This window comes from Magnolia sinica, chromosome 1, assembly GCF_029962835.1.
Source record: "Magnolia sinica isolate HGM2019 chromosome 1, MsV1, whole genome shotgun sequence".
Lineage (NCBI taxonomy): Eukaryota > Viridiplantae > Streptophyta > Magnoliopsida > Magnoliales > Magnoliaceae > Magnolia > Magnolia sinica.
In genome coordinates this window covers 140,076,429-140,103,291 of record NC_080573.1, presented here as the reverse complement: position 1 = coordinate 140,103,291, position 26,863 = coordinate 140,076,429, and the positions used below count along the sequence as shown (strand labels likewise).

Here is a 26,863-nt window from a genome sequence, read left to right as displayed (position 1 = left end):
TGGTAGATTACTGTACACACGCACACACACCCCACACACTCACATTGGTAGATTCATGTAGTTTAACCTGAATCTAAGCATAAGGAGCATTTTTCAACCGTTGATTGATAGAAAGAATCATTAAATACCTTAATATTCTTATCTGTAAATTAAAACTAACTATTGATATAACCTATCGCCATCAGATGAAGATATCTGACCATCCACTTTAAATTTGGACCACCCTATCAAAGTAAACTAATTACCAAATCTTCACATCCACTTGTTCGTACATCAAATTAAAATTTGAATCCGCTCATATCACTTATAAATATGCTTAACTTACCGTCAAAATTATAATATAAGCATTTTACACCGATGAACCATTCACTTAAATCTAACAGTGCACATTTCTAACATAAAACGCATCCAAAAACTACTTTTTACGTATCCATTTACAAAACTCATCATATGATAACCCATCAATACGATTAATATCCTAACAATCCAATTACTTAAATTTTTGTACTTCATTATCCCATCTAACATGTTTGTATCCGCCAAACAATCCATCAAAATATCAAAATAAACTATTCATTTGAAAGATTATAGGACATATATTACAATTATCGGTAAGTTTTCACATGGGACATTAATACACGTTGATTTGAATTATAGGTAGATGTGAGTCATTAAAAAGGTATTTTGGTTATCTTGGTGAGATCAAGGCTCAAACTTAATCTGTTGATAGAGCAGATAAAATGATGAGCTATGGTAAAGTTTCATCTGAAACTAACTGTGTGAATGGAAGTTATTTACATTTAAAAAATAAATAAATTCTAAAAACTAAGGGATGTGGGACTTCTAGTCTATGCAACTGAACTTTATCTTAATATAATATATTATATTTATTTATTTTTTTAGAAAAAAGGGAGTAAAGATAACACTAATGTGTTTTAGTATCACACGTTATCTCTCAACTCATTTAGTTGCGAAACGAAAGTGGATCTTAACCAGTCAAACACATCACCCTTTCATCATAGTAGGACCCATTGAGAAGATCCAAACCAATCATCAGATCCGGCCATAGGAAAAATTTCAATAATAGACAGGTTTAAACTGATTTCCAAACTTTGTGGCACACATGATTACCAAATAAGCTTCATTTTAGTCCATAAGTTAACAAGATCCGAGAAGTTGAATAAGCGGGGTGGATTTTCCTAGTGATCTACACCGTCTCAACTACGTGACCCTAGTCACTATCAATCCAATCCAACCAACCATCTATCGTCACCACTCACTCATACATTGTTAGATATCTCTTGTCCTTTGATCCATAACCTAACATGATATAATAAAGCAGATTAGCAGAATAGACTACTCATAAGGAACAGGATGGACCCCACATATCAATGGAAAATAGATCTGTAACAACTCCAAATTTTTCCGATTTTTAAAATTTTTAAAATTTTAAAATTTTATTTTTTTAAAAGGGGATCAAATCGGTTGAAACCTCCCTCATCATTTTCTTATCCGTCTTATCCAAGTAACTCTCTTTTCTTTATAAGGATGGACATTTCTCACCGATAATGAAGAGAAATAAAAATGAAGAGAGAAAAGGTAAAATGAGAGATATTAGATAAAGTGGAAGAACTGCTTGCAAAGGTTAGTACTTATTTTATTTTAATTTAGATTTTTATTTTAAATATGTTATTATGCTTTGGCTTTTCGTGATGAATGGTGTGGATTTATCAAGGGTGTCAAGCCCCGAAATTTGAGTACAAAGTATGCACCCTTAGGACCCGAGTTTCAGTTCGTAACTCGTGCACAAAGTGTACTAAATTAATTGTTTAATCAGTTTAATCAGAGGTGATAATTACATTCAGTCTAAGTTCTACCATAATCTCAATCACACAAACATAACACTTAACACCAATCAACCAGGCATATATAAATCTTGACAACCCTTAAAATAAAATAAACCTTAAAAATCATTCATTTATTATATCATCGTACTATAATTATGTTTATTCCATACTAACATTGTTTCAATGAAATAAATATAAATAATTTCTTAAGATCTCAAAATCAATACTGATACGCATTTTACGCTAATCAAACTATGCTAGCAAGTAATTAGAAATGGTCTAATGTCGCCACTTCATCTTCAGATAAGTATGGTCATATTTCACATGGATCGTGTTCAGGTACGGTGTATCCTTCCGGTTCTTGCGTCACATCATCTGTTGATGGCTCCTCTGTACGGATTTTCCATCAATAAAAAGGTAAGCTGGCCAGGCTTAGCGAAATAACTCAGCATGGTTTATAATCATAGCAATTAAAATAACATAAAAGTGGATGTACAATGATATGAATGCAAATGATGTATGAATGCATCAGATGGGATGATCGTCCATCTGCTTGGATTGGAGGTCGTCAACCCGCATTCACCCGTTGGGTAGGCTTTCACCTTTCGGTAGGCTTGGGCACAGCTTGCATCTGGTAACGCTCTACCAGGATCGACATTTCTTCCAGGGACGGCACCTAGGATCGACTATGCATTATGTAAATGTAATGAATGATGGATGGATGATATGTAAATGCATATTTTTCATATTTAGTATAGTTGTCTTGATCAAAATATTCACATATGAATTTAGCGTACAATTATCATAACAAAATACTCAAATAAGTATATCAATCAATCAAACAATCACAAACGATTTATTTTAATTTTAATGAATTATGAGATAAATTGGGTTACTCACATGAGTCTGGTAGTATAGAATCCACAAGGTAATCAGGTTGGTTTGAATTCAGAGATCCTATCAGTTATATCAACAACATTATTATTCATCTAGTTATTTTACATGATGGGGCTCACCTTTGATTAACATCCCAGGTGGCCAAATCCAAAATGATCAAATAATTAAAATTTCTATTTTAGATTTCTATCTTTTATTTCCTTTTTAATATTATAAAATTGATTGGAAATTACTTGATCAAGGTGGCCAATTAGATGATTAGATCATTCAGATTCTTGAGGTCTTGTCATGTTTTGCCTCTACACATTAGATGGATGGTGTGGATCTAATCACACATACACTGATGACCTATCTCGACCTTTTACGCCAAGTGATACCAACACTTGCGCAAAAGTTTAAGATTCCTTTATTAAATACTTTCAGATCTGACTAATGTGGCCCATTCGATGGTCAGATTGATCTGAAAATTAGGGCCCTTGTATATTTTGGCCTTAGAGATCATATAATCCGTACAGATTTATCTTAACACAATTAGATTCCATCCTTTCAATTTATTCCTAAAATATTACTAACCATATCTGAAATCATAAAAACATCAATTTATTAAAATTAACTTTACACACCTATACAATGATCGTGTGGATGATCCACACAATCCATTGTATAGATTAAGAAGAAATTAATAACATAATAAAAAATTAAAAAGATCTAACAATTATAACTTACCTGATCGAGCCTTCTTAGAATTTCATCTCCCTTTTTCTCCAGAGCTTCCTATTTTTTTCTATTAAGTAGAAACCTCTCTGTATCATTTTTTAAAGAAAATTCTCATAACATAGTTTACTTTAAGAGTCGATCCCTAAACCTCTCTCTCAACTAAGAATATCTCTACCAACTCAACTATTTACTTGCTTTTATTTTTTATTTAAAAATAAAAATTTTAAATATTTATTTTAATTTTTTTTAATGCACTAAAATTTATGGTTGTTACAATGGGTGCAATGCATGTGCACATATATCAATATATGCGCATATGCATGATGCACCTTGGAGCACCTTACGCATGTAACAAGAAATAAAAGGGAACAAGTAAGTTCTTTTTGTTTATTTTACTTGAATTACATATTTGCTTTATTTTGCATATGCGGTCCGATCAATTCCGTCCATTAGGTTATAAGGACCAAAATATGGAAAACCTTCAAAAATTATGCTAAATTAACATTTTGGTAGGCTATAATATGCAAAATAGAATTTATAATGCATTCGTTGTTGGAATATCCATCGAGGCCGTAGGGAGCTCCGATTGAGATACCAATTATTTTGACCATTAAAAAATAATTGTGTGGACCAATGAACAACTCAGATCTTACATAGACAGATAGGAAGGTTTGAAATAAAAAATGTATATGTTTTAATGGTTGAAGAACGGTCGGTGTTGTTCATGGTGGTATGACCCACCAGAATAACGAATCTATCTCATTTTCTTTCCAATCTCCTAAAACGATATTGGTAAAATGGTAAATGGCATAGATCTTATGCACACATATTATGTATGGACCATCATGAGAAAAGTATAATAATATAAAATGGGTGTAAAAACACTCCAGCGTACAAAATTGAAGTTGATCTATTTACGGTACCAGAATTAGTCCGAATTAATGAGCCTTATATCTGGGGCTTTCTTGATGTAAGTATCAAATCCATACCGTCTAATAATCTTGTCACTTAATAAGAGACATGTGGTTGAAAATTTTATTTGAAAGAAAACTCACGTGGACCACAGTGCCTTAAACAGTGAAAATTAAATTGTCACTATTGAGTATTTGTGTGGGCCACAAAAGTGTTGTTTCGAGGAGATTATTGGGCTCGTCCTTTATGAGGAGATTACCCATCTCACTCATGGTTTAGATCATTATGAGACCTATTTAAAAAATTAAATAAATAAATAAGTATAAAAAATTGAAGTTTGGTTTCCAGCATTGAAACCAAGTGCGGTTTCTAGCGTTAGAAACCATCTTGGGTCATCAGATTTTAAACCCACAGTGATATATGTATTGTTTCCATTCCATCCATTTGATTTGGAAGGTTACTGTGGGTTAAGAGTGTAAATTTAGGACATATCCAAAATGTGTGCGACCCATACAAAAAGAAAAAATGGTAGTTGTAGAATAATTGTTTAGGGTATTACGGGACCCATAGATTTCAGATTGGATTGAAATTTCTTCCCAATGGTCAATATAGTAGTAGTAACCATATAATCAGTTTAGATCCCTGTAAGTAGGACTCACAGAAAAAAATGTGTTAGATATATGTATAATTTAATATATTTCAGCATTCGGATGCACGATAAAACTTATATAAGGTACATGCATGTTTAGGACAAAACATACATAGGCTAAATTATGTATCATTATGGCAAGCTATTACAAGATCCAAGCCATTCATATGGTGGGTCATCTTATAAGATATCTAGCCTGACCTTTTTGGCTGAAATATCAGATAAGATAAACCCTATCTATTAGGTATGTTACTTTGTAAAACCTAAGTATCACTCCCATATATTATCTTAATTAGTAATCAAAACAAATCAAATGCTTTATGAACTTTATATTTTTTTAATATTATGGTGTACTGCATATGGATTATTTATAGGTATTCTTTAATCTGCACCACTGGATTTCTCCCTAAATCATCAAGTGAGTAATCCCAACATGTTTCCTCTCCATATGATTAAAATAATTTGTTGTTGTGACTAACTTGATTGAATTGGTTATGAACTGATTAGTGCTGAGATATTCTTAGATTATGAACATGTGAAATGCCTCTCACAGGGAGAGATGTATGTGACTGTTGATATGTTTACTGTTGCATCAAACATTCATACCTGGCATCGTTAACACTCTTGTGCGATTACCTAAGGGACAACCCATTGTACCCACTAGAAGCCCAATATATGTGGAAGCCTGCCCAATGAGGGGGTGCGGGCCTTGCCCATGCCTACCAATGGTAGAAGCCCGCCGAGTGTAGATGCGGGTTGTCGATATCCAACTCAAGCAAGTGGACGGTTTTTATTTATACTCACTTGATGCATCATCGATACCATTCACAGCATTCACTTTAATTACATTATTTGTATCGTATTTTTTATTTTTATATTTTACTTGTATGTATTATTTTAATTGTATCGTGCACCATGATGGGTTCACTCACTGGGCCTGGCTAGCTGACGGTTTATTGATGGAAAAACCATACAAATGGAATTGAAGCAGATACAATAACTCAAGAGCAAGAACAGGAAGCCAAACTAATAGATGATCCAAAGGATCAATGGCTGTATTTAACCGATGACGAGCTTACTTTGTTGGATTATTAGAATAACTAAATGGAACATATATTTCCTATTATTATTTTATTTTTGTTTTTAAATGACTTCAAATTTAGATTTATTTATTATTATTATTTTAAAATAACATGATGATTCTAATGACTTAATAAAAATCTTAATTTAGTTTTAACTTGTGTTCTTGATTTTTTTTTTAATGTGTGGTGGTGAATGTTTGTGAATGGATTAACTTGATATGAATGTATTGATGGATGTTAATGAGAACATAGAATTCGAATTATATTATGCCTCTATTAAATAATGTGACTCACTGATTTAAGTACACTCAGGTCTGAGGGGTGCACACTCAGTAACTGAATTTCGGAGCATGACATACATGGCCTGCAGGACGTGGATTAGATACTGAAGTGACGTCACCAAGTTCTGTGGGGCCCAACATGATGTATGTGTTGTATTTACATCGTTCATCCTTTTGGATAGATCATTTTAAGGCATGAGACGAAGAATGAGTCAGATCCAAATCTGGAGTGGACCCCACCACAGAAAACAGTGGGGGGAGGGACGCCCACTGTTGAAACCTTCCTAAGGTCCACTATGATGTTTATCTGAGAGCCAACCTATTTATAAGTTAATACACATGAAAGAAGGGAAAAAACAAATTTCAGTTTGATAAAAAAACTTTTGTGGCCCTTAGAAATTTTTAATGGTGGACATCACTCTTTCCACTTTTTTCTATGGTAGGGTTCACTCAAGCTTTTTATCTGACTTATTCTTTGTCTCATGCCTTAAAATGATATCTCCAAATGGATGGACGGTGTGGATACAACACATACATCATGGTGGGCCCCAAAGAACTTGGCGACGTTACTAATGTAGCCAGTCTGGCTACTCAACCTGTCATATCTAATCTGCGTCTGTGCCTGCATGGCACCTATGTGAGAGATCCAATCCATTCATCTTTCATTACGTTAGTCCACCTTCTACATGTTTTCCCAAAAAGAAAATCAGCTATTAGCATGTGGGCCTCAGTATTAGAACACATCACGTTGATGGGTTGAGAAAAATCTTCATGCCTATGGTACCACGTTAGCACATATGTGGCATGTACATGAACTTCATGGCCCATGCATGGCTGGTATCTTAGCAATGCTGATTAGGGCAGTCAGTGGGCCAGGTAGTTTCAACGGACCTTCTGGGTTGGCTCATATTAGGCCGGGTTTGGGGTGGTATATCAGGTCCAATGGTCGGGCTTGGGCTTAAACCAGAAGCCCAATTGTAAATTGGGCTCGACACGGGCTAGCACCTCAAAGGTACATAAACCCATCCCAAACTGATAAGTCATTTCTGAACCTAATGTTCCCCATTTTCTTTAATTTTTACCCTTCTCTCACACACATGAGGCACACTAAAACATCATTTATCGACGAAGGTATTCAGGATCGAGCGGGCTCCGACGGACTCGGGCTATATGTTACTCTCGCATACAATCCCTTCTGCTATTTGTGGTGTGGTCCACCTATGCTTCTTTTTACGGCCGAAAAGAAGAGATCGAAATCATCGGATCCATCAAACGGCTATATGTTACTCTCGCATACAATCATTTCTTTCACTCACGACAATCCAGTTAGCGTTAAATCTGTAGAATATCTTGTCCATTAAAAAAGTGGACCATGTCATTAATTAAATCATATGAAAATATTGTTGATCCACTTATTACATCTGTGACCAGACTTGGATCGCCTAGTGTATAGCACACATCATGGACTTTGTTATGTGCTGCTTGAAAAGCTTTGTGCATGGCCCATCATGATGTATGTATGGGATCTGCACCATCTATCCATTTATTTTTTCTCTAAGATGTCATGTTGTACACGTCTTATAGAAAAATTAATAATTTTATCCTTGATGTATGTATTTTATCTATGCCGGCCGTTCATTGATTTTTTTTAATTTTTAATTTTTTATAAGATGTAATGTCATAGAAAAATCAATGGTTGGTAGGCGTCGATAAAATACATAGTAATAAGACATGACATATTATAGAAAAATCAATGCATTTGAATTTAAATGGCACTGCAAGAAAAAGGGCCTTATCCGATCGATGGGCCGACCCTTTACCGGCTGCCGGCAGGGTCCCTGTATATAAAAGAAAAGAAAAATAAAAAAACCTAACCTAATTCCCACTCTCACGCGACTCTCCCTCTCCCTCTCTCTCCCTCTCTCTCTCTCTCTCTGCCGCTCCCTCTCCGCTCGCTCTTCCTCTCCCTCCCTCTCTGTGCCGCTCTCTCTCCCTCTCGCGCGCGCTCCCTCTCTCTGCTTCTTCTTCTCCGTCTCCGGCCCTATCCCTCTCCCTCTCTCTCTCTCTCTCTCTCTCTCTCTCTCTCTCTCTCTCTCTCTCCTCGGCCCTCTGCTGCAACATCATGTATCTCTCTCTCCGCTCAATCTACCACACATCAAGGAGCATTCTGCTGCAACATCAGGTATCTCCCTCCCTCTCTCTCTCTCTCTCTCTCTGTCTGTCTCTCTCTCTCTCCCCTTATCTATTCATATCAATTTGGGCATTTTTCAATCCTTCAAGTAACATTGTGCAATGATTTGTGTATTGGGAATTTTTGAGTATCGAATCCCTAATTAGGGATTTGTAGTGTCGATTCCCTAATTGGGGATATTTTGATATTACAAATTAGGGATTTGGGGATTTTAGAATTTTGGGGATCTTGAGGATTTTTGAAATTGGAATTTCAGGTGGTTTTGATAGCTGATTTGGTAGATTTGATGTTTATTTGTTCATATTTTGTTTATTTATAGGGTTTTGATGGCTGATTTGGAGGATTTGATGGTTATTTATTCATGTTTTCTTGATTTTTAGGGTTTTGACTGCCGATTTGGAGGTTTTGGTGTTAACTACAATATTCCCTGGTGGCCCTTTGATGATGGACTAGCCAGTGTATCTAGTAGAGATAGGTTTTGGTATATACTTTCTTTTTCATTATCTTATTCTTTAATGGACGTTCCTCTCTTTTCACCAACAGTAATTTGGTGGCTAGCTTTCCATATACAGAAAAAGATCAGTGAGCTTACGCATCCTTCTAATTTGCATTTTGTATTTTTGGGAATGCCAATTACTTTGCTAAGAAATGATATAAATACATGAATCTAAAATTTCATGCCTTTTTTTGTAGGCTTGCAGAATGCTTTACAGGGAACTACCCCTATTCTGGGAAAGCAAAGAGTAAGTATAAAGATCAGGAACTGTGGCTTTTGTCTGTCGAAATTATATAGCCATGTAATTTTTACTCATGGTATCTGAGGAAATTTCTTTATGTTTTGACTCTACATGCAAATAAATTTGAATTCCATGCATTTGCAGACTATGAATAATTCATAAATTGTGGTAGTGAGGCACTACATTGATCAGATCAAACAATGCTAACCATCTGACCACAGATACAACTAGTGTTTAAAAGTGAATGATAAAAAAAACAGAGAAACAGTAAGTTTTTCTACAATTTGATTTTCATTTATTGAAGCATGGCACAGAGTCTTACAATTTGTTTTATGCTGGTAAGTGGGTTCAATCATGCATCAGTTGCTTTTCATCTCTTCTAGAACACCCATCGTTAGATACCTTAATAGGAACTGCTATCAATGGTAGAATTCATTTCCTTACAGGATCTTGAGATGGTTGAGTGATGAAGACGAGAAACTGAAAGCAACCAATAAGCAAAATACACATATTTTAACATTTCATTATCGAAGCTGAAAGGAGATTACCTTTCTGGCAGTTGCCATGTGACCTTGGTAATATTTTCTAGAGAAATTCCCTTTTTTTTTTTTTTTGTTCTTTTTTCTATTTCTTTTTTTCTTCTTATGCAGATCTAGTTTGATTTGGGAATGGATTGAGAAAATACCATCATAGAAGAAGGAAAAAAAAATGACGGGTTCTGTTATGTGCACCTCAGAAAAAAAATGACGTAGTGATTTGGGCATTACAGCTGATTTATTGTTAAATGTTGGCCATTGGTTGAGACTTTTTAACCATCTGTTTGTAATTATTGAAAGTCTTCTAGTGGCTAGGATCACCTAACGTTGTGGTTTTCTGGGGTACGGCTAGAAGAATGGTCCAAATCTCATGCATGGCATCACATGTTTGGAGAAGTATTGCTGGACAACTAACTATGATGCAAGTGTCGAAATTGGTTCCTTTCTCAACTTGTTCAATGCAAAAGCTTGTTAAGTCTGAAACGAGCCCTGTTTTTTTATAGTGTTTGGTATGCTTCAGTATAGTCATATGCATTAGTTTTTAATTTCTCTATGATCCATTTGGTATAGTCATATGCATTTAATTTATTTGTTTCAATGGACATTGCTCTTGTCATGTGGCATGTTATTAACATATACTCACAGAGATAGGAATTTCCTGAATAATCGGCCATTCAATATACATTGTGATATGTAGTCATATGATTTGCTGACTTCCAATTGCAGGGAAAAAAAACCCACCTGAATTGACTGAATTAGTTATCTTGTTTAGCTTAATATCCACATTTTTATTGTAACCTGATGTTATAGATGTGTGTGTGTGTGTATGATTGTAAGTGCCATTGATTTGACAGGGATTTTGGTGTCTTTCTTTGCAACCATTATTTATTAATGTTTTCACATACTAATACCTATTTGATTTGTGATTAGTGTATTTGTGTTTGGATGTATTATGCTTAATTAAAGTGAAACCAATAGTTTAGAGTAGAGGCTTAAAACAAACTGTTTCTCCATGTTTATTTTGCTCCTAGTCTGGTCACTCTTCATCTAGAGAGGAATTGCACTTGTAGCATTTACAATTATAAAAGGAGTTTCAGCTGTCCTCGTACAATTTATTTTAATTCTAGCTATATTCATGGGATGTTAACTATAAAAGTAAAGACTGAAGAGTCGGTGACTAGGATTTTCCAAATTTGGGATGTTTGTGTTAACTATAGGAAACACAACTTGATACTCACCATAAACACATCGAAACAAATTTGGTGACAAAGAGTTGCTATACATGTTGTCTTCTCATATATCTTTTTGATGATGCTTTTCTTCTTCTTCATGTATAATTTGTTAAATTTCATCTGTCAGTGCTTTTGTTAGACTTGCACTCTTGTTCACCTAGCTATCAGATGTCGACATTTATCTTGATGATAGAATCACTATAAGCATTTCATTTATGCATATTTTGAAGCTTCAAAGAGTGTTATGCAGATTTTATGGGAAATTGGAACATCTAGGTACACTGGTTCTGGAACCACATGGATAAAGGAGGGGACCTCCGCCTTTGAATCGTTGACCCATTATGCCAGAATCTCTTAAATGATTTATCTACATGTTGCCTTCCTTTTAGTTTTGTTGTAGTATAGTCATTTTATTTTATAAGCATATGTCATTCAAGGTGACCTTTAAAGAGGATGCTTATGAAAGGGAAAACTTTCCGGCTACAAAATATCCTTACAGGCATTAGATATGTAATCTTTATATACATGGAGATGCACTTTACAGGAGCATTGCAAGTGTTTGATGGTGGTTTTCCTTTCCTTGACATTGTCTGATATATGATTTTGTCACTGGTTTCCTCTTCAATCTAAATGCAGTGATTTAAACATGTCCATCTAATAAATGCAGGATATCAACTGAACTTGCTGTCTTGTCTAGTCAGCAACATGGTGCCTCGTTTCAAAACAAAAGCAGCAACAATAATTTGTTCCAGCAAAATCTAGGCATATCCAATGATCTCTCAAGTGATCCCAACCAACATTCACACAGGTGGTTACTACTTGGTTTAAGTAAATAAATCTTCAAGTATAGGACTAGCCCACCTTTTGATGGCTATCTATTAGTTCTTTCGAGTAGTATATCATGATACACGTAGATGCTAAGATTCTTTCATTCCTTGAACAATACTCATTTACACTCAAATATTTTTATCTCCTGCCAGCGAAAATGCAGCTACTCCGAGAACTCAAACACTGCCTACAACTATGTGGACCAAACTTTTCATTAGATCCAACCCATTCACAAGCTACACATACTCTTATTTAGGCTCGTACCCAGAAATCATGATGGTCAAATACTTAGGCAAGCCACGGTAAGCTGCACTATGGGAAACAATTGATAAAGAATGCTCACCATTGGTTTTGTGAAGGGGCCACAGTGCTGTATATATCTCATTCAGTCCATTCATCTAACTTGACTCATTAGGATGAAAGCATTCCCCAAAACCCCATGCTATTCCAAAACTGAGATGGGCCATAACATGTGAACACAGAGGTTTCTACATATGGGATGGCCCACCCGAGTGTTGAATCGGCCTTATTTTTGGGATCAAGGGCAACAAGGGGTTTTATACCTGATGGACAGTGTGGATCTCATGAATTTGCTTTCATCATTTGGGTGGTGGTGTCTAAAGAGTTAAATGTGGAACAGATTCAGAAGGATATTGGGAAGCGGTTGGGCTTGTCTTGGGAAGAGAATGAAAGCAACAATGAGAAACGGGCTCGAGACATTTACAAGGTCTTGAGCAGGAAGAAATTCATGCTGTTGTTTGATGATACATGGAAATCGTTGGATCTAGAGATGATCGGAATTCCTCATCCAAACAGCCATAACAAGAGCAAGTTCGTCTTCGACAGAATGTTGGTGAAGAGACCATGATTTCTCATCAGGACATACCGGCCCTTGCTATGAGGATTACCAAAGAGTGCAAAGGTCTGCCCCTTGCGCTAATAACCATCGGGCGGGCCATGGCATGCAAGAAGACACCACAGGAATGGGAGCATGCAATATCAGTTCTTAGCAAGAGCAAGCCACCATCAGAGATATCAGGTATGGATGATGAAATGCTTTTGCGTTTGAAATACAATTATGATAATCTGGGTGGTGACATGATTAAATCATATTAGATTAATTTCTTATGTTGGTGATTCTACGCATGAGGTGTACTATAACTCTTGAGCATTGATTACGCCTGTTTTGTGTGTACAAGTGAGCTAATGTACATGCCAAGGAGCAAGTGCAATATCCAAGCCCACCCATAAGAAAAGATGCCACCATGTAGATTTCTTAGGCCTGATTTAACTGAAAAAAAAATGTCAATTTATAAAATGTTCACAGAAGTTTTCTAATTGGTCAACTTATTTCAAGCCAGGATGCTTTAGGCTCCTGACGCTATCTTCTGTCCAGAGGGAAGCTATCTGCTGATGCTGTTTTTGGGTTATTTTTGTAGTTTTGTGTTTTCTTTTTTGGTGGTAAGGCATGCCCCTTTTTCTGTTTGTCTGATTTTGCTTTTATGTATTTGCTTCGTGATACAAGGCTACAAAGCTCTGCAAGGCTTTAAATAAACCTGAAATGCCAGCTGGAATAAATCTGTGAAGTTGTTGATAGCTCTAGAAGGCTATTACCAAACATTCTTTTTGAAGCCATCTCTGTTACAACTAGCTTCATTGGCTCCTTATTACAGTGCCTGCCATGAAACCAAAATGCATACGTGGTTAGACCCAATTTCTATCTTTTTATTTTTTTAGCCCTGATTTCTAGTGAATACTTTTGTCATTGGCTTGTTGATTTTACTCAACCTATGTAATTGATTATTACATAGCAGCTGTGGGAGTTTTGTGCTCACATTGCCAGTCCTAGGCCCCGATAAAGGAGAAGGGTTGCATCAGGTTGGCAGCCAGCGTGAAACTTTGTCCACAACTTTATCATTGATTAGGTAGTGGCACTATATTCAAATGATCGTACTATTGTTTAATTTGTTGCTATGGGAATTATCAGCAACTGAAATTTCTCTTGAGAGTGTGGTCTCTTTACTGATTGAATCTTGACATTTTCTTGTTCCAGGTGCCATTTACCAAATTTATATATTGGAATGGAATACATGCGGACACAATTTTAGACTTGCTGGATAGGTGAAATTCACATGGAGTGCCCGATGCACACAGAACAAGGAAACACCTAGGTAGAGAAGCAAAGAAAAACCACCAGCATCTAGATCTATAAAAGACTCTAGTTGTGGTTAGATATTTTAGCCCCCACAATTAGGTTTTGAGGTTCTTATATTCAAAGGATGTGGGGGAATCTCTTTTAAATTAAGGTTAGGGTTATATTAGGAAAGTGAAAATGTGGCTGCTGCTCAAGGGCCAACTCTGATTTCACCCGGAATTGCCAACCAATGGCTCTGTTTTCACCGACGAAAGCCAACATAGGCTTACGTTTAACCCACAAGCAACCTCTCCACTCTAGTTTTTTCTTGTACCCTGGTGGTCCTTTTGACTATTTGTAGTTCACTACTTGGGAAATAATTCAAATCATAAATGAATGTTCCCTCTTTTTTCTTCTTTTTTCTTTTTTTCCTGCTACCATTTATTTTGTATATTCATGCCTATTCCTTATTTTGGAGCTAATTTGTTCAATCTCCATTCGATAAATGGTTGTCATGGCTTTTCGTGGAATGCATGTGTCATATCATTATTCAGGATTGTCCCAACTATTTGGCGTTGGCTATTGAATGAGTCTGTTTCTTCGTGCTTGTGGTGGTGAGCATCTTCTTTGTTGCATCTCATATATGACAAGTGAACTGTGACATTCTGTTTGAAGCTCAACTTTAGGGAACTATTCAGGACCACCTACAAATATTCAACATTAAGATGAAGGCAAAAATGAAATCACATCAGATGCCTGAGCAGGTGATAATGTCATCCACTTTAAACTTTATTAGCTCACTTTTCTATTTGTTTCATAGGTTGTTTCGTTTCTCAATTAGTTTCCATGCTATATTGTTATATTCACAGGTTGTGTTTTGGAAGTGGATTACGCCAAAGATGTTGGGGCTGGTCACACAAACATCAGTGTATCATTGGTCAATAGAAGGTAATATTGCATTTTTCTTTTCGTACAAGGGTTCTTGTGAACTACATTCAGTTTATCACTTTTCTTTTTTGATAGATCAATTTATATTTCAGTTAGGAACTTCCATTACATTGTTGAATTGCTGGCTTTAAAATTTACAAAACTTATTTGTAGGTGATTCAGAGTGTATAAAGATTTGTTTCAGATATTTTGATATGTAACCATGTGCTAATATTTGTTATATGTTCTGTACTTAATTCACAGAAACTGTTCAATTAAGGTTTGATTTATTTCACTATAGGCATTGTCTGCCTATAATATGTTAGTTAAAAACTGAAATAGGAAGCAATTTCTTTACAGTATATGCCTAGGAGGGCTTCCATGAATTTTATTTATTGCCTATCATATACCTAGAATAACTAAGAGTTTCCCTGTATCTTATTGGGGCAAGCTGATATGGATTCAACACTGCCGTATCAGCTAATGTGAAATTGATTTTCTGAACCCCACTCAGCAGGCTATGCATCTATCGTGGCTACGGTACTAATGGCTACGGTCGTACTGTGGGGCTAGTCATATTTAGCTACGGATTTTATTCGTAGCTTTTGATCATTTTTGCAACAAAAACTGATGATTTACAGCGTCCAGCACAACTGTCAGTAAAGGTCTTGGCCGCCGGTAAAGCCTTTACCGACTGAGGCTTTACCGGCTGTTAGATAACCGCAGGCAAAGGATTTACCGGCAGTTTTCAGTAAAGGCCAGTTTTCTTATAGTGTGGGAGGGAAAGGACACTAATTGTCCTTTAGCTCTTAGTGTATGGTTTGTTTATTAAGGTTTGGTTAATGGCATCCATCAAACTACCTATGGACTTAGCCATCAGATGTAGATAGCTAATATCATGGCATCAAAACTTATGCTACTGTCCCAGTGCATATCATATGTTTGACCTTGGAAATGCTGGTGGTGTATAACCGGCTACTCTTAGTTAATTTTCTTAGTGTGGAATAGGGTGGACCTAGCTGTGCATCCGATATAGAGATCCAAAGGGCTATAGGGCGTACCTGGTGAGGACGTCATTGCTGCTGTAAATAGTTGGAGTTTTCCTCTCCTTACACCCTTTAGAGAATTCGTGATGGGGCTGTAACCTCTGTCGATGGTGTTGGATTGGCGACCCAGCCCTGTTTTATAATGCGGAGGGTAGAAGAGTTCGAAACCCATCAAAACTCCTCTCTGTATGGCTCCACACGAATTTGACAATATAATTCTTCTAGAATACATTGTATGTATCACAATTATAATACTCCACCCCTTACATGAATTTCTTAATAAACCACAACTTAGTAGAGTCCACTGGTATACCCGATTACATTATCCAACCCTTAGGACAATCCAGACCGTTGATCAATAAAGCCCACCTTATAGAATTCTTACACTCTTTACATTGTCGTTCCTTAAGCAGTGGGATGTTTCTGACTGTCTAGTGTATAGCTTGTGCATTTTGATGGTTAAAAAAAACCTACCTTCTGTTCAAAGAAAATCTTACTAATGACACTGATGACTTGATGATGAGTACGCAGGTCCTGAAATGATATATATCCTTATATTTTAATCATCAGGTGGACACTTTTCCAAGCTTCGAATAATGCAGGCCGGGCTTGACCAGCTATTTTGACTGGTCAACGTGAAGGATATGGACTTACATTGAACAATGTAGGCTGAGCTTGACCAGCTGTTTTGATCAGTCCCATTTTATGAGCTTTTATATACTCTATTATGAAGAAAACCTGATTAACAGCTTAATTGATGCACTCCATCCATCCAAATTTCTGTACTATTTATAGTCATCATATTAGGTAATTCACATTTCTCTACTATTTATAGTCATCGTACTAACTACTAAGTAATTCACATGACACTTCAAGGAGTGGATCAACAAATTAGCCATTTTAGGTTTATTAAACATAATTGGAAACAAGAATTAATATTTAGAAAATCACAGTTAATCAATTAGAAATTTCAAAGGTGCCAACCACGAATCTCTCAAGTAAGTTGGAGACTTTAATTTATTTTTTAAACACGCTAATCCATAGCTTAAGTGGTAGACTGAGTAGATAAACTCATTTGAACACTGTCATGGTATCAACACCCAAGTGAGGTGTAACCATGGGGTGTGTACTAACTTGCTAACCAATAAAATAAAATAAAAAATTAGAGATTTAAAAAAAAAATTAAAAAAAAAAATTATCTGATTTGAACTAGGGTATGAATGGTTGCTTGTTTTGAACCTGTTTGTTTTGCAACAATGTCCCTCTAGAGCTGGATTTTCAGTGGCACAAAGGCCGGTTTGAAGCGATGCAGTGCCCTAGTAAGCCCACATTTTTTGTTTTGGTGTTTTGGGATCCATAGTGTCTTGCCGGATAGCTGCTCTCTGTCTACATATTTTCGTCAGGTATTTTTTTAGATGAATGGATTGTATATTTGTTTCCTTCATATGATTAGTGATGCCCCATTGATTTTTTACGGAGCCTGCTCCAAAAAAATGTACAGTACTTTCTTGGAATTAATAATATTATAGGTGGCCTGCTCACACTTTTAATTAATAATAATATTATTAAAAAAAAGGCTATACAGCCCCGTCTTGGCAAAAACAGAACACACTGCATTTTATTACTTTGTTTGCACTTCTACGTGACTTGACATGTGCCAACCTAGCACGTGTACTGGACATATGGGCCGTGCGCATGGGGAGATTCACTCCAGTCATTCGGATGTCATGAACAAGTTGGTACGTGCACACACGAGGTGATTAAGGACGTGCTTCGATTACAGATTGGAGGGCTTTGATGGGTGTTATCTTGCATTGATTGAATCCAGCATCAGATAAGAGTCGCCTCCACTCCTTTTCATTCCTTTCTTTTCCTCCCGTCTTGGCCAGCATTATCATGTCCGTTGCTAGCCTCACATGTTCAAGCTCCTGCGGATCATCAACACCTATGATAATGTCGACTATGATAACCTTACCACTCTTTGCATCTATGGCATCCGTACATCTCTTTAAGATCTTCACACAATCCTCATCGCCCCAGTTGTGTAGTACCCACTGCAAGCATCGAAAACATCGATGAGGCCACTGTATCTAGATTTATGCATCCATTTTCCAATAAATCTGGACCATTTAAATAGTGGCCCTGTGCTGCCAATCGAATTATCTTAACCATCAGAGAGTGTGTTAAGCATGTTTTTTTTCTTTCTTTTTTTTTTCCTTTTTTTTTTTTTTTTTTGAATTAAAGAAAAACTACTGTAAGGGCCATGTGAGCAAATGGGTTGTAGGGTCATGTGAGAAAATGCGTTGTGGCTAGGGTGGATCCACTGTAATGTTGATATAAAAAATCTATCAAGATTGCCAGGTGTATCAATGTGTATCATGGACTTTAACAAAAATAAGCTCCATTTGGTCTTAAGTGTATCAGATAATTGGAAAAATTGTACAAGGCAACATTCAGCCTCCAAACTACTTCCATTAGTGTGGCGTTCATGAATTGAATACATGGATATGATTTTTGGCAAACAAGCCTAAATATTTATGTTGAATATAATGATTAGATAAGATTTCATACAATTATCCTGATGAGTCCCTTTATAAGTAAGGGTGGACTTCTTTCTCAACTGGTTTCTTTGGTCGGCTAACAAGAATTACAGGTAAATTTTTTTTTTTTTTTTTGGCCTAATATTTTACTAAGAATCTATATCCCTGCTTGCCACGTGGAGGGATTTGGCCAATGTCATCACTGATGGTGTCAAAACTGCGGCATTAAATGCAGTCAGTAATGATGAGGTTCAATTACATTGCAACAAATTATAATATATAATGGTCAGTACATATGTATCACAACTGGCCTTTCAAAATCCAAAGGGGCATCCTACACCGTTCCCTTGAATACTCTATAAAGTCCGGCAATTTTTGGTGGGGCATCATGCTTTTTATGTAACATCTATTCTAACCGTTAAATGTGAGATGCCAGTTAACCTTGATTTTCACTAAGCCTCGTATGATGATTATATGAAATCCACTATTAGATGACATTCAAAAATTTAGACATGGGGCTTAAAATTGAAGTCCACTCGTGATTCAAGTGAGCCATACAAGGGAATTAGTTTAGAGGGTGAATGTTGCATGTACACAGCTTCCAATCATGTGATCCACATAGGGTTGTACACTAGCAGAGTTAGCTCGATTAGCTCGCTCGACTCGACTCGAAAAAGGTTGATTTGACGCGGTTCGAAATTGAGTCTGAAGTCGAGCTGATTTTTTGAGCTTGAAAAATTTTCGAAAAGAGTTTGAGCTTTGCTCAAGCTTGACTCGACTCGGATCGAACCAGTTCGGTGACTCGGTTACTTTGATATTGTTGTTGCTAACCAAGTGTTTGATGTAATGACTCAACGAAGTGTGGCTGGTGGCAAGGAAGGTACATATATGAAACAAATTCCCTTTTATTTTCTTGATTTTTATGTTGCTTATAAGGTGTTTGACGAAATACCTATAAAACCACTCCTGCTGTTTTACATACAGTGAGATTTTGAAGGTGTAGTCCATTTGTTTGTGAAAATGTTGCAAAGACAAACTCGGTTCGATCTTGGCTCGAACTGGCTCGAGCTGCTGACCGAACCGAGCTGAGCTGGCCAGTCAAGCTCGAGGATCGAGCCGAGCCGAGTTCGACCTAGGGTCAGCAAGTGGCCGAGCTGAGTCAAGTTGTGCCAAGCTCGACTCGGTTCGACTTGTGTAAACCTCTAGATCCACCTAAATTATGGATAGGATGATTTTGGGCCCTTAGCTTAAAATGACATGATGCACTTAGTGGTAGGAATGGATTTTACATAAGCATCTCAGTGCGTGACTCATTTACCCACATGGCCACCTAACCAGCCATGATTAAAAAATTTAAAAAAATTAAAATAAAATAAAATAAAATAAAGGTGTAAAGAACGGTGGTGGAATGACAATTATATCGATCGATGGTATCTGTTGGAAAACCTTTCCGAAAAAGATACCAAAACGTAAATTCCATATTAATTATATAGTTATCTGTAAATTTTCAATTTTTTAAGAGTTTTAATAATATATTTATACACCCAATTCTCAAACTGTCGAGTTGACTCATCTGATTTTCGTGAAAACTCGGCCAAATGATTTGATTAAAAAATCTGATCCAATAATAGTGAGCTAAACGGAGATCCAACGAACGATCTAGGCAAGACCAGAGTCAACTCAGCGAGTTTTTAAGTGCTCTTACAAGAAGAGAATGATACGTTACCATAAGCATAACAGCGTCGGCCTTTGGTATGAAAGAGAACATGTTGCCGGCAACAAACTCCACTTCTGGGCAGCTGGGTGCTGTCTCTACCACATGAGGAAGATCTAGTACGGTGCACTTTATGTGGGGAAATGACCTGGCGATGGACCGTAGAGTGGTGCCGATGCCGCCTCCTATATCCACCAAAGACGTTAACCCTTGGAACACTTCCCCATAGCCGTCGATCAACGCAGGCACCACTTGTCGGGCCCCACTAGCCACTGCTTCATTGAAGATGCAGTTGTGCTCCAGATCCTTGGAAGCATAGGCCCAAAGGCCCTCTCCATACATCCTCTCAAAGGCAGACATACCGGCCTTCCCTTGCATGCAAGACCCCATTGTGTGCCATGCAGCTAAGCATTTCTCGTGCATATGAAGTTTCAACAACGGTACTATACTCTTCTCCTCGTTGATCAGGAGGTATTTGGTGGTCAAGGTTGGCCCGTATGATTCCTCCTCCTCATCAGACCCTTCATTTTTTAGGGTGAAGGGCTGCATGTGCACCAAGTAGTGCATGATCCGACGGAGGACGTCGATGTTGGTGCAAGGCGTAGGAAGTGAAACCGCGAGTTGAGAAAGTGTTATGGGCCGCCCATGGCCGTGGATCACTTCAGCTATTCCGCTGTCGACCGCACATTTGAAGAGAGAGAGCTAGTGGGCCAAGCAATTGCGTGGAACCATTCACTGGGAGCCATTAATTCCTTCGTCCTCAAATGTGCGGTCGAAACCGGAATACCTGAGGTGGTCCACGGCCATGGGCGGCCCATAACACTATCTCAACTTGGTGCCTCACTTCCTACTCCTTGCACCAACCTCGGCGTCCTCCGTCGGATCATGCGCTACTTGGTACACATGCAGCTCTTCACCGTCCAAAATGAAGGGTCCGATGAGAGGGAGGAATCATACGGGTCAACCTCGGCCACCAAATTCATCCTCATCAACGAGGAGAAGAGCATAGTACCGTTGTTCAAACTCCAGATGCACGAGAAATGCTTAGCTGCATGGCATACATTAGGATCTTGTATGCAAGGGAAGGCCGGTATGTGTTTGCCTTCGAGAGAATGTATGGAGAGAGCCTGTGGGTCTATGCTTCTAAGCATCCAGATCTCAACGGCATCTTCAATAACGCAATGGCTGGTGGGGTCCGATCAGTGGCTATGGAGAAGTGTTCCAAGGGTTAACGTCTTTGGTGGACATAGGAGGCGGCATTGGCCCACTAGCTCTTCTCTCTTACCATTCTCCATTTCTCACTTCATCCTCTCCCGTTGGTGTACCGTACTTAAATAGGAAAACCCTACTTACCAGCTGTTCCGTTCCTGCTCTGGACCTCTGGTTTATTTCAAGATTTTTTAACCCGAGAATTCCTCACAATTGTCGTTTTTTCAGCTTTAATAGAAGCCGAGGTAACCGGACGCGTATTGCCTATGTAAGTATAAGTGACGGAGCCCCCCTATGCACTATGATGTATTTGTTTTATCCATTCTGTCCATCCATTTTTACAGATCATTTTATGGGATTAAACAAAAATTGAAGAAGATCCAAATCTTATGTAGACCACACCACATGAACGAGTGATGATTGAACGCCCACCACTAAAAACTTTTTTCAGCTAATAATTTTTGGATGGAGCTTATCTTTGTGTTTTCCCTTCATCTAGGTCTTTGTGACCTGATCAACAGGTTGGATGGAAAACAAATATTACCATGGGCCTTAGGAATTTTTTAACGGTGGACGTTCAATCATATCAATGTTTTATCGTGGTCTGGTCCACTTGAGAGTCTCATCTATCTTGTTTTTGTCCCATCTGCTGGAATGGTCTGACAAAGTAGATGAACAGAAAACGCATTTACGATGTTGAGGCCCACAGACTCGTTACAGGCAAGGATCACCAGGCAATCTGCGTCTGGTACAAGCGTACTAAAAGAGAACTTGGCTATGCAGACGCCTCTCCATCCACACGTTGCAACATTCCGAAATTTTGGTGCGAGTTTACCTATACGTTACTATTACATTTTTACACTTATTCAACGGTACACTTATACATTCATTAATATTCATGTAGTTTAACCCTTCTTCTTTTTTTTTACACACGCGCACACACCCCACACACTCACGCTGGTGGAATTTTACCATACCTATGGGTACTCGAACACGCATAGGTGGTAGATTACTGTACACACGCGCGCACACCCCACACACTCACGCTGGTAGATTCATGTAGTTTAACCTGAATCTAAGCATAGGGAGCATTTTCCAACCGTTGCTTAATAAAAAGAATCATTAAATACCCTAATATTCTTATCCCGTAAATTAAAACTAACCATTGATATAACCTATCGCCATCAGATGAAGATATTTGACCATCCACTCTAAATTTGGACCACCCGATCAAAGTAAACTAATTACCAAATCTTCGCATCCACTTGTTCGTACATCAAATTAAAATTTGAATCCGCTCATTTTGTTCATCACTTATAAATAAGTTTAACTTACCGTCAAAATTATAATATAAGCATTTTATACTGATGAACCATTCACTTAAATCTAACGATGCACATTTCTAACATAAAACGCATCCAAAACTACTTTTTATGTATCCATTTACAAAACTTATCATATGATAACCCATAAGTACGATTAATATCCTAACAATCCAATTACTTAAACTTTTGTACTTCATTATCCTGTCTAACATGTTTGTATCCGCCAAATAGTCCATCAAAATATTAAAATAAACTATTCATTTGAAAGATTATAGGACATATATTACAATTACCGGTAAGTTTTCACATGGGACATTAATACACGTTGATTTGAATTATAGGTAGATGTGAGTCATTAAAAAGATATTTTGGTTATCTTGGTGAGGTCAAGGCTCAAACTTAATCTGTTGATAGAACAGACAAAATGATGAGCTATGGTAAAGTTTCATCTGAAACTAACTGTGTGAATGAAAGTTATTTACATTTAAAAGAAAAAAAATTTCTAAAAACTAAGGGATGTGGGACTTCCAGTCTATGCAACCGAATCGTATCTTAATATAATATATTATATTTATTTATTTATTTTTAGAAAAAAAAGGAGTAAAGATAACACCAATGTGTTTTAGTATCACCCGTTATCTCTCAACTCATTTAGTTGCGAAACGAAAGTGGATCTCAACCAGTCAAACACATCACCCTTTCATCATAGTAGGACCCATTGAGAAGATCCAAACCAATCATCAGATCTGGCCACAGGGAAAATTCCAATAATAGACAGGTTTAAACTGATTTCCAAACTTTGTGGCACACATGATTACCAAATAAGCTTCATTTTAGTCCATAAGTTAACAAGATCCAAGAAGTTGAATGAATGAGGTGGATTTTCCTAGTGATCTACACCGTCTCAACTACGTGACCCTAGTCACTATCAATCCAACCAACCATCTATCATCACCACTCACTCATACATTGTTAGATATGTCTTGTCCTTTGATCCATAACCTAACATGATATAATAAAGCAGATTAGCAGTATAGACTACTCATAAGGAACAGGATGGACCCCACATATCAATGGAAAATAAATCTGTAACAACTCCAAAATTTTCCAGTTCTTTAAATTTTAAAAATTTTAAAATTTTATTTTTTTAAAAGGGGATCAAATCGGTTGAAACCTCCCTCATCATTTTCTTATCCGTCTTATCTGAGTAACTCTCTTTTCTTTATAAGGATGGACATTTCTCTCTGATAATAAAGAGAAAAATAAAAATGAAGAGAGAAAAAGTAAAATGAGAGATATTAGATAAAGTGGAAGAACTGCTTGCAAAGGTTAGTACTTATTTTATTTTAATTTAGATTTTTATTTTAAATATGTTATTATGCTTTGGCTTTGCGTGATGAATGGTGTGGATTTACCAAGGGTGTCAAGCTTCGAAATTTGAGTACAGAGTGTGCACCCTCAGGACCCGAGTTTCAGTTCGTAACTCATGCACAAAGTGTACTAACTTAATTCTTTAATCAGTTTAATCAGAGGTGATAATTACATTCAGTCTAAGTTCCACCATAATTTCAATCACACATACATAACACTTAACACCAATCAACCAGGCATATATAAATCTTGACAACCTTAAAATAAAATAAATCTTAAAAATCATTCATTTATTATATTATTGTACTATAATTATGTTTATTCCATACTAACATTATTTCAATGAAATAAATATAAATAATTTCTTAAGATCTCAAAATCAATACTGATACTCATTTTACGCTAATCAAACTATGCTAGCAAGTAATTAGAAATGGTCTAATGTCGCCACTTCATCTTCAGATAAGTATGGTCATATTTCACATGGATCGTGTTCAGGTACGGTGTATCCTTCCGGTTCTTGCATCACATCATCTGTTAATGGCTCCTCTGTACGAATTTTCCATCAATAAAAAGGTAAGCCGGCCAGGCTTAGTGAAATAACTCAGCATGGTTCATAATCATATCAATTAAAATAACAAAAAAGTGGATGTACAATGATATGGATGCAAATGATGTATGAATGCATCAGATGAGATGATCGTCCATCTGCTTGGGTTGGAAGTCGTCAACCCGCATCCACCCGTTGGGTAGGCTTCTACCTTTCGGTAGGCTTGGGCACAACCTGCATCTGGTAACGCTCTACTAGGATCGACATTTCTTCCAAGGAGGGTACCTAGGATCGACCATGCATTATGTAAATGTAATGAATGATGGATGATATGTAAATGCATATTTTTCATATTTAGTATAATTGTCTTAATCAGAATATTCACATATGAATTTAGCATACAATTATCATAACAAAATACTCAAATAAGTATATCAATCAATCAAACAATCACAAACGATTTATTTTAATTTTAATGAATTATGAGATAAATTGGGTTACTCACATGAGTCTGGTAGTATAGAATCCACAAGGTAATCAGGTTGGTTTGAATTTAGAGATTCTATCAGTTATATTAACAACATTATTATTCATCTAATTATTTTACATGATGAGGTTCACATTTGATTAACATCCCAGGTGGCCAAATCCAAAATGATCAAATAATTAAAATTTCTATTTAGATTTCTATCTTTTATTTTCTTTTTAATATTATAAAATTGATTGAAAATTACTTGATCAAGGTGGCCCATTGGATGATTAGATCATTCAGATTCTTGAGGTCTTGTCATGTTTTGCCTCTACACATTAGATGGATGGTGTGGACCTAACCACACATACACTGATGACCCATCTCGACCTTCTACGCCAAGTGATACCAACACTTGCGCAAAAATTTAAGATTCCTTTATTAAACACTTCTAGATTTGACTAATGTGGCCCATTCGATGGTCAGATTGATCTAAAAATTAGGGCCTTTGTATATTTTGGTCTTAGAGATCATATAATCCGTACAGATCTATCTTAACACAATCAGATTCCATCCATTCAATTTATTCCTAAAATATTACTAACCAGATCTGAAATCATAAAAACATCACTTTATTAAAATTGACTCTACACACCTATACAATGATCATGTGGATGATCCACACAATCCATTGTATAGATTAAGAAGAAATTAATAATATAATAAAAAATTAAAAAGATCTAACGATTATAACTTACTCGATCGAGCCTTCTTAGAATCTCATCTCCCTTATTCTCCAGAGCTTCTTATTTTTTTCTATTAAGTAGAAACCTCTCTGTATCCTTTTTTAAAGAAAATTTGTAAGACCCGTATCCTAGCCCGTACCATACCGTAGGCTTTCACTGTCCTCCCGGTAGAATTTCGGTGACCCGCGAGCTTTTATCGGTAGTTGCGACTGACCCCGAGTCGTATCCCGTATTCCAGAGTCGGCTCGATCTGAAACTTGTACCCTAGCGACCGTGTCGTCGCCGCGGTTTTGATGCCGCATCTCGCGTGCCAAGGCGATACCCAAGCCAGGAGATGTGGGCACGCGTTTAGTTCGAGAAAACGCCGCGCATTTGTAAAATTCCAAGAGAATCTCTTCAACCTTTTAAATCAATCCCATCAATCATGTCAAATGTCAAAGTACTCCCATCACCTCACACCCCATCCCCAAGTACAACTACCCCTCCCCTAAAGTCAACACTCTCTTACAACCAAGTACACCTACCCATCACTCACCATCTCTCTCTCCCATCACTTCTCTCCCATCATCTCTCTCTCTCTCTCATTCTCTCTCATTCTCCCAAGCAAACCCAAAGAGAAAATCGTCCATGGTTTCCATGGAGAAGCCATGTGTGGCCCACCTTCCTATCTTTAATCCCCACCCTCTAAAACCAATCTCAACCATTGAAGTCTGTCCTTTGGAGCTCTAGATCGTGTTGGTGGAAGAACGAATAGGCGATTAAAGGTGGGTGCTTATTAGGATAGACCTTTTCATGTTTTGATGATGGGCCAAGTGAGGCCTACCGATTGATGGTATGGATCTCACTTGGGACCCTAGATGTGGCCGATGGCCCATCTTGATTTTTATTGTCATTCCATGATGGGGCCATTCTCCATGGACCCC

At 37.0% G+C, this 26,863-nt stretch overlaps 2 protein-coding genes and 2 long non-coding RNA genes across 4 annotated transcripts; 3 read left to right on the top strand and 1 right to left on the bottom strand.

Moving 5' to 3' along the window:
• The first annotated feature begins 8,164 nt into the window (after positions 1-8,164).
• LOC131221200 (uncharacterized) lies at positions 8,165-10,945 on the top strand. Its single transcript, XR_009159101.1, has 3 exons — positions 8,165-8,567; positions 8,957-9,580; positions 9,760-10,945. It is a non-coding gene; the product is annotated as an uncharacterized LOC131221200 (long non-coding RNA).
• A 3,132-nt stretch (positions 10,946-14,077) lies between these two features.
• Positions 14,078-15,204, top strand: LOC131221192 (uncharacterized). The gene is made up of 2 exons (XR_009159097.1): positions 14,078-14,991; positions 15,145-15,204. It is a non-coding gene; the product is annotated as an uncharacterized LOC131221192 (long non-coding RNA).
• A 2,356-nt stretch (positions 15,205-17,560) lies between these two features.
• LOC131249922 ((RS)-norcoclaurine 6-O-methyltransferase-like) lies at positions 17,561-20,819 on the bottom strand. Its single transcript, XM_058250659.1, has 2 exons — positions 20,283-20,819; positions 17,561-18,070 (listed from the first exon to the last, which is right to left on the bottom strand). Exons 1-2 carry the CDS (start codon positions 20,817-20,819, stop codon positions 17,777-17,779), a joined length of 831 nt encoding a protein of 276 aa, XP_058106642.1. The 3' UTR covers positions 17,561-17,776.
• A 96-nt stretch (positions 20,820-20,915) lies between these two features.
• On the top strand, positions 20,916-21,608 carry LOC131249911 ((R,S)-reticuline 7-O-methyltransferase-like). Its single transcript, XM_058250651.1, has one exon. It carries the CDS (start codon positions 20,916-20,918, stop codon positions 21,606-21,608), a length of 693 nt encoding a protein of 230 aa, XP_058106634.1.
• Positions 21,609-26,863: the final 5,255 nt, after the last annotated feature.

Bases quoted from the DNA above. Each gene is read 5' to 3' on its own strand.
- LOC131249922 (XM_058250659.1), bottom strand. From the start codon at position 20,819: ATGCAGCCCTTCACCCTAAAAAATGAAGGGTCTGATGAGGAGGAGGAA. The intron at 18,071-20,282 runs GTAACGTATCAT...CGATGCTTGCAG, and splicing joins CCGACGCTGTTATGCTTATG to TGGGTACTACACAACTGGGG.
- LOC131249911 (XM_058250651.1), top strand. From the start codon at position 20,916: ATGGCCGTGGATCACTTCAGCTATTCCGCTGTCGACCGCACATTTGAA.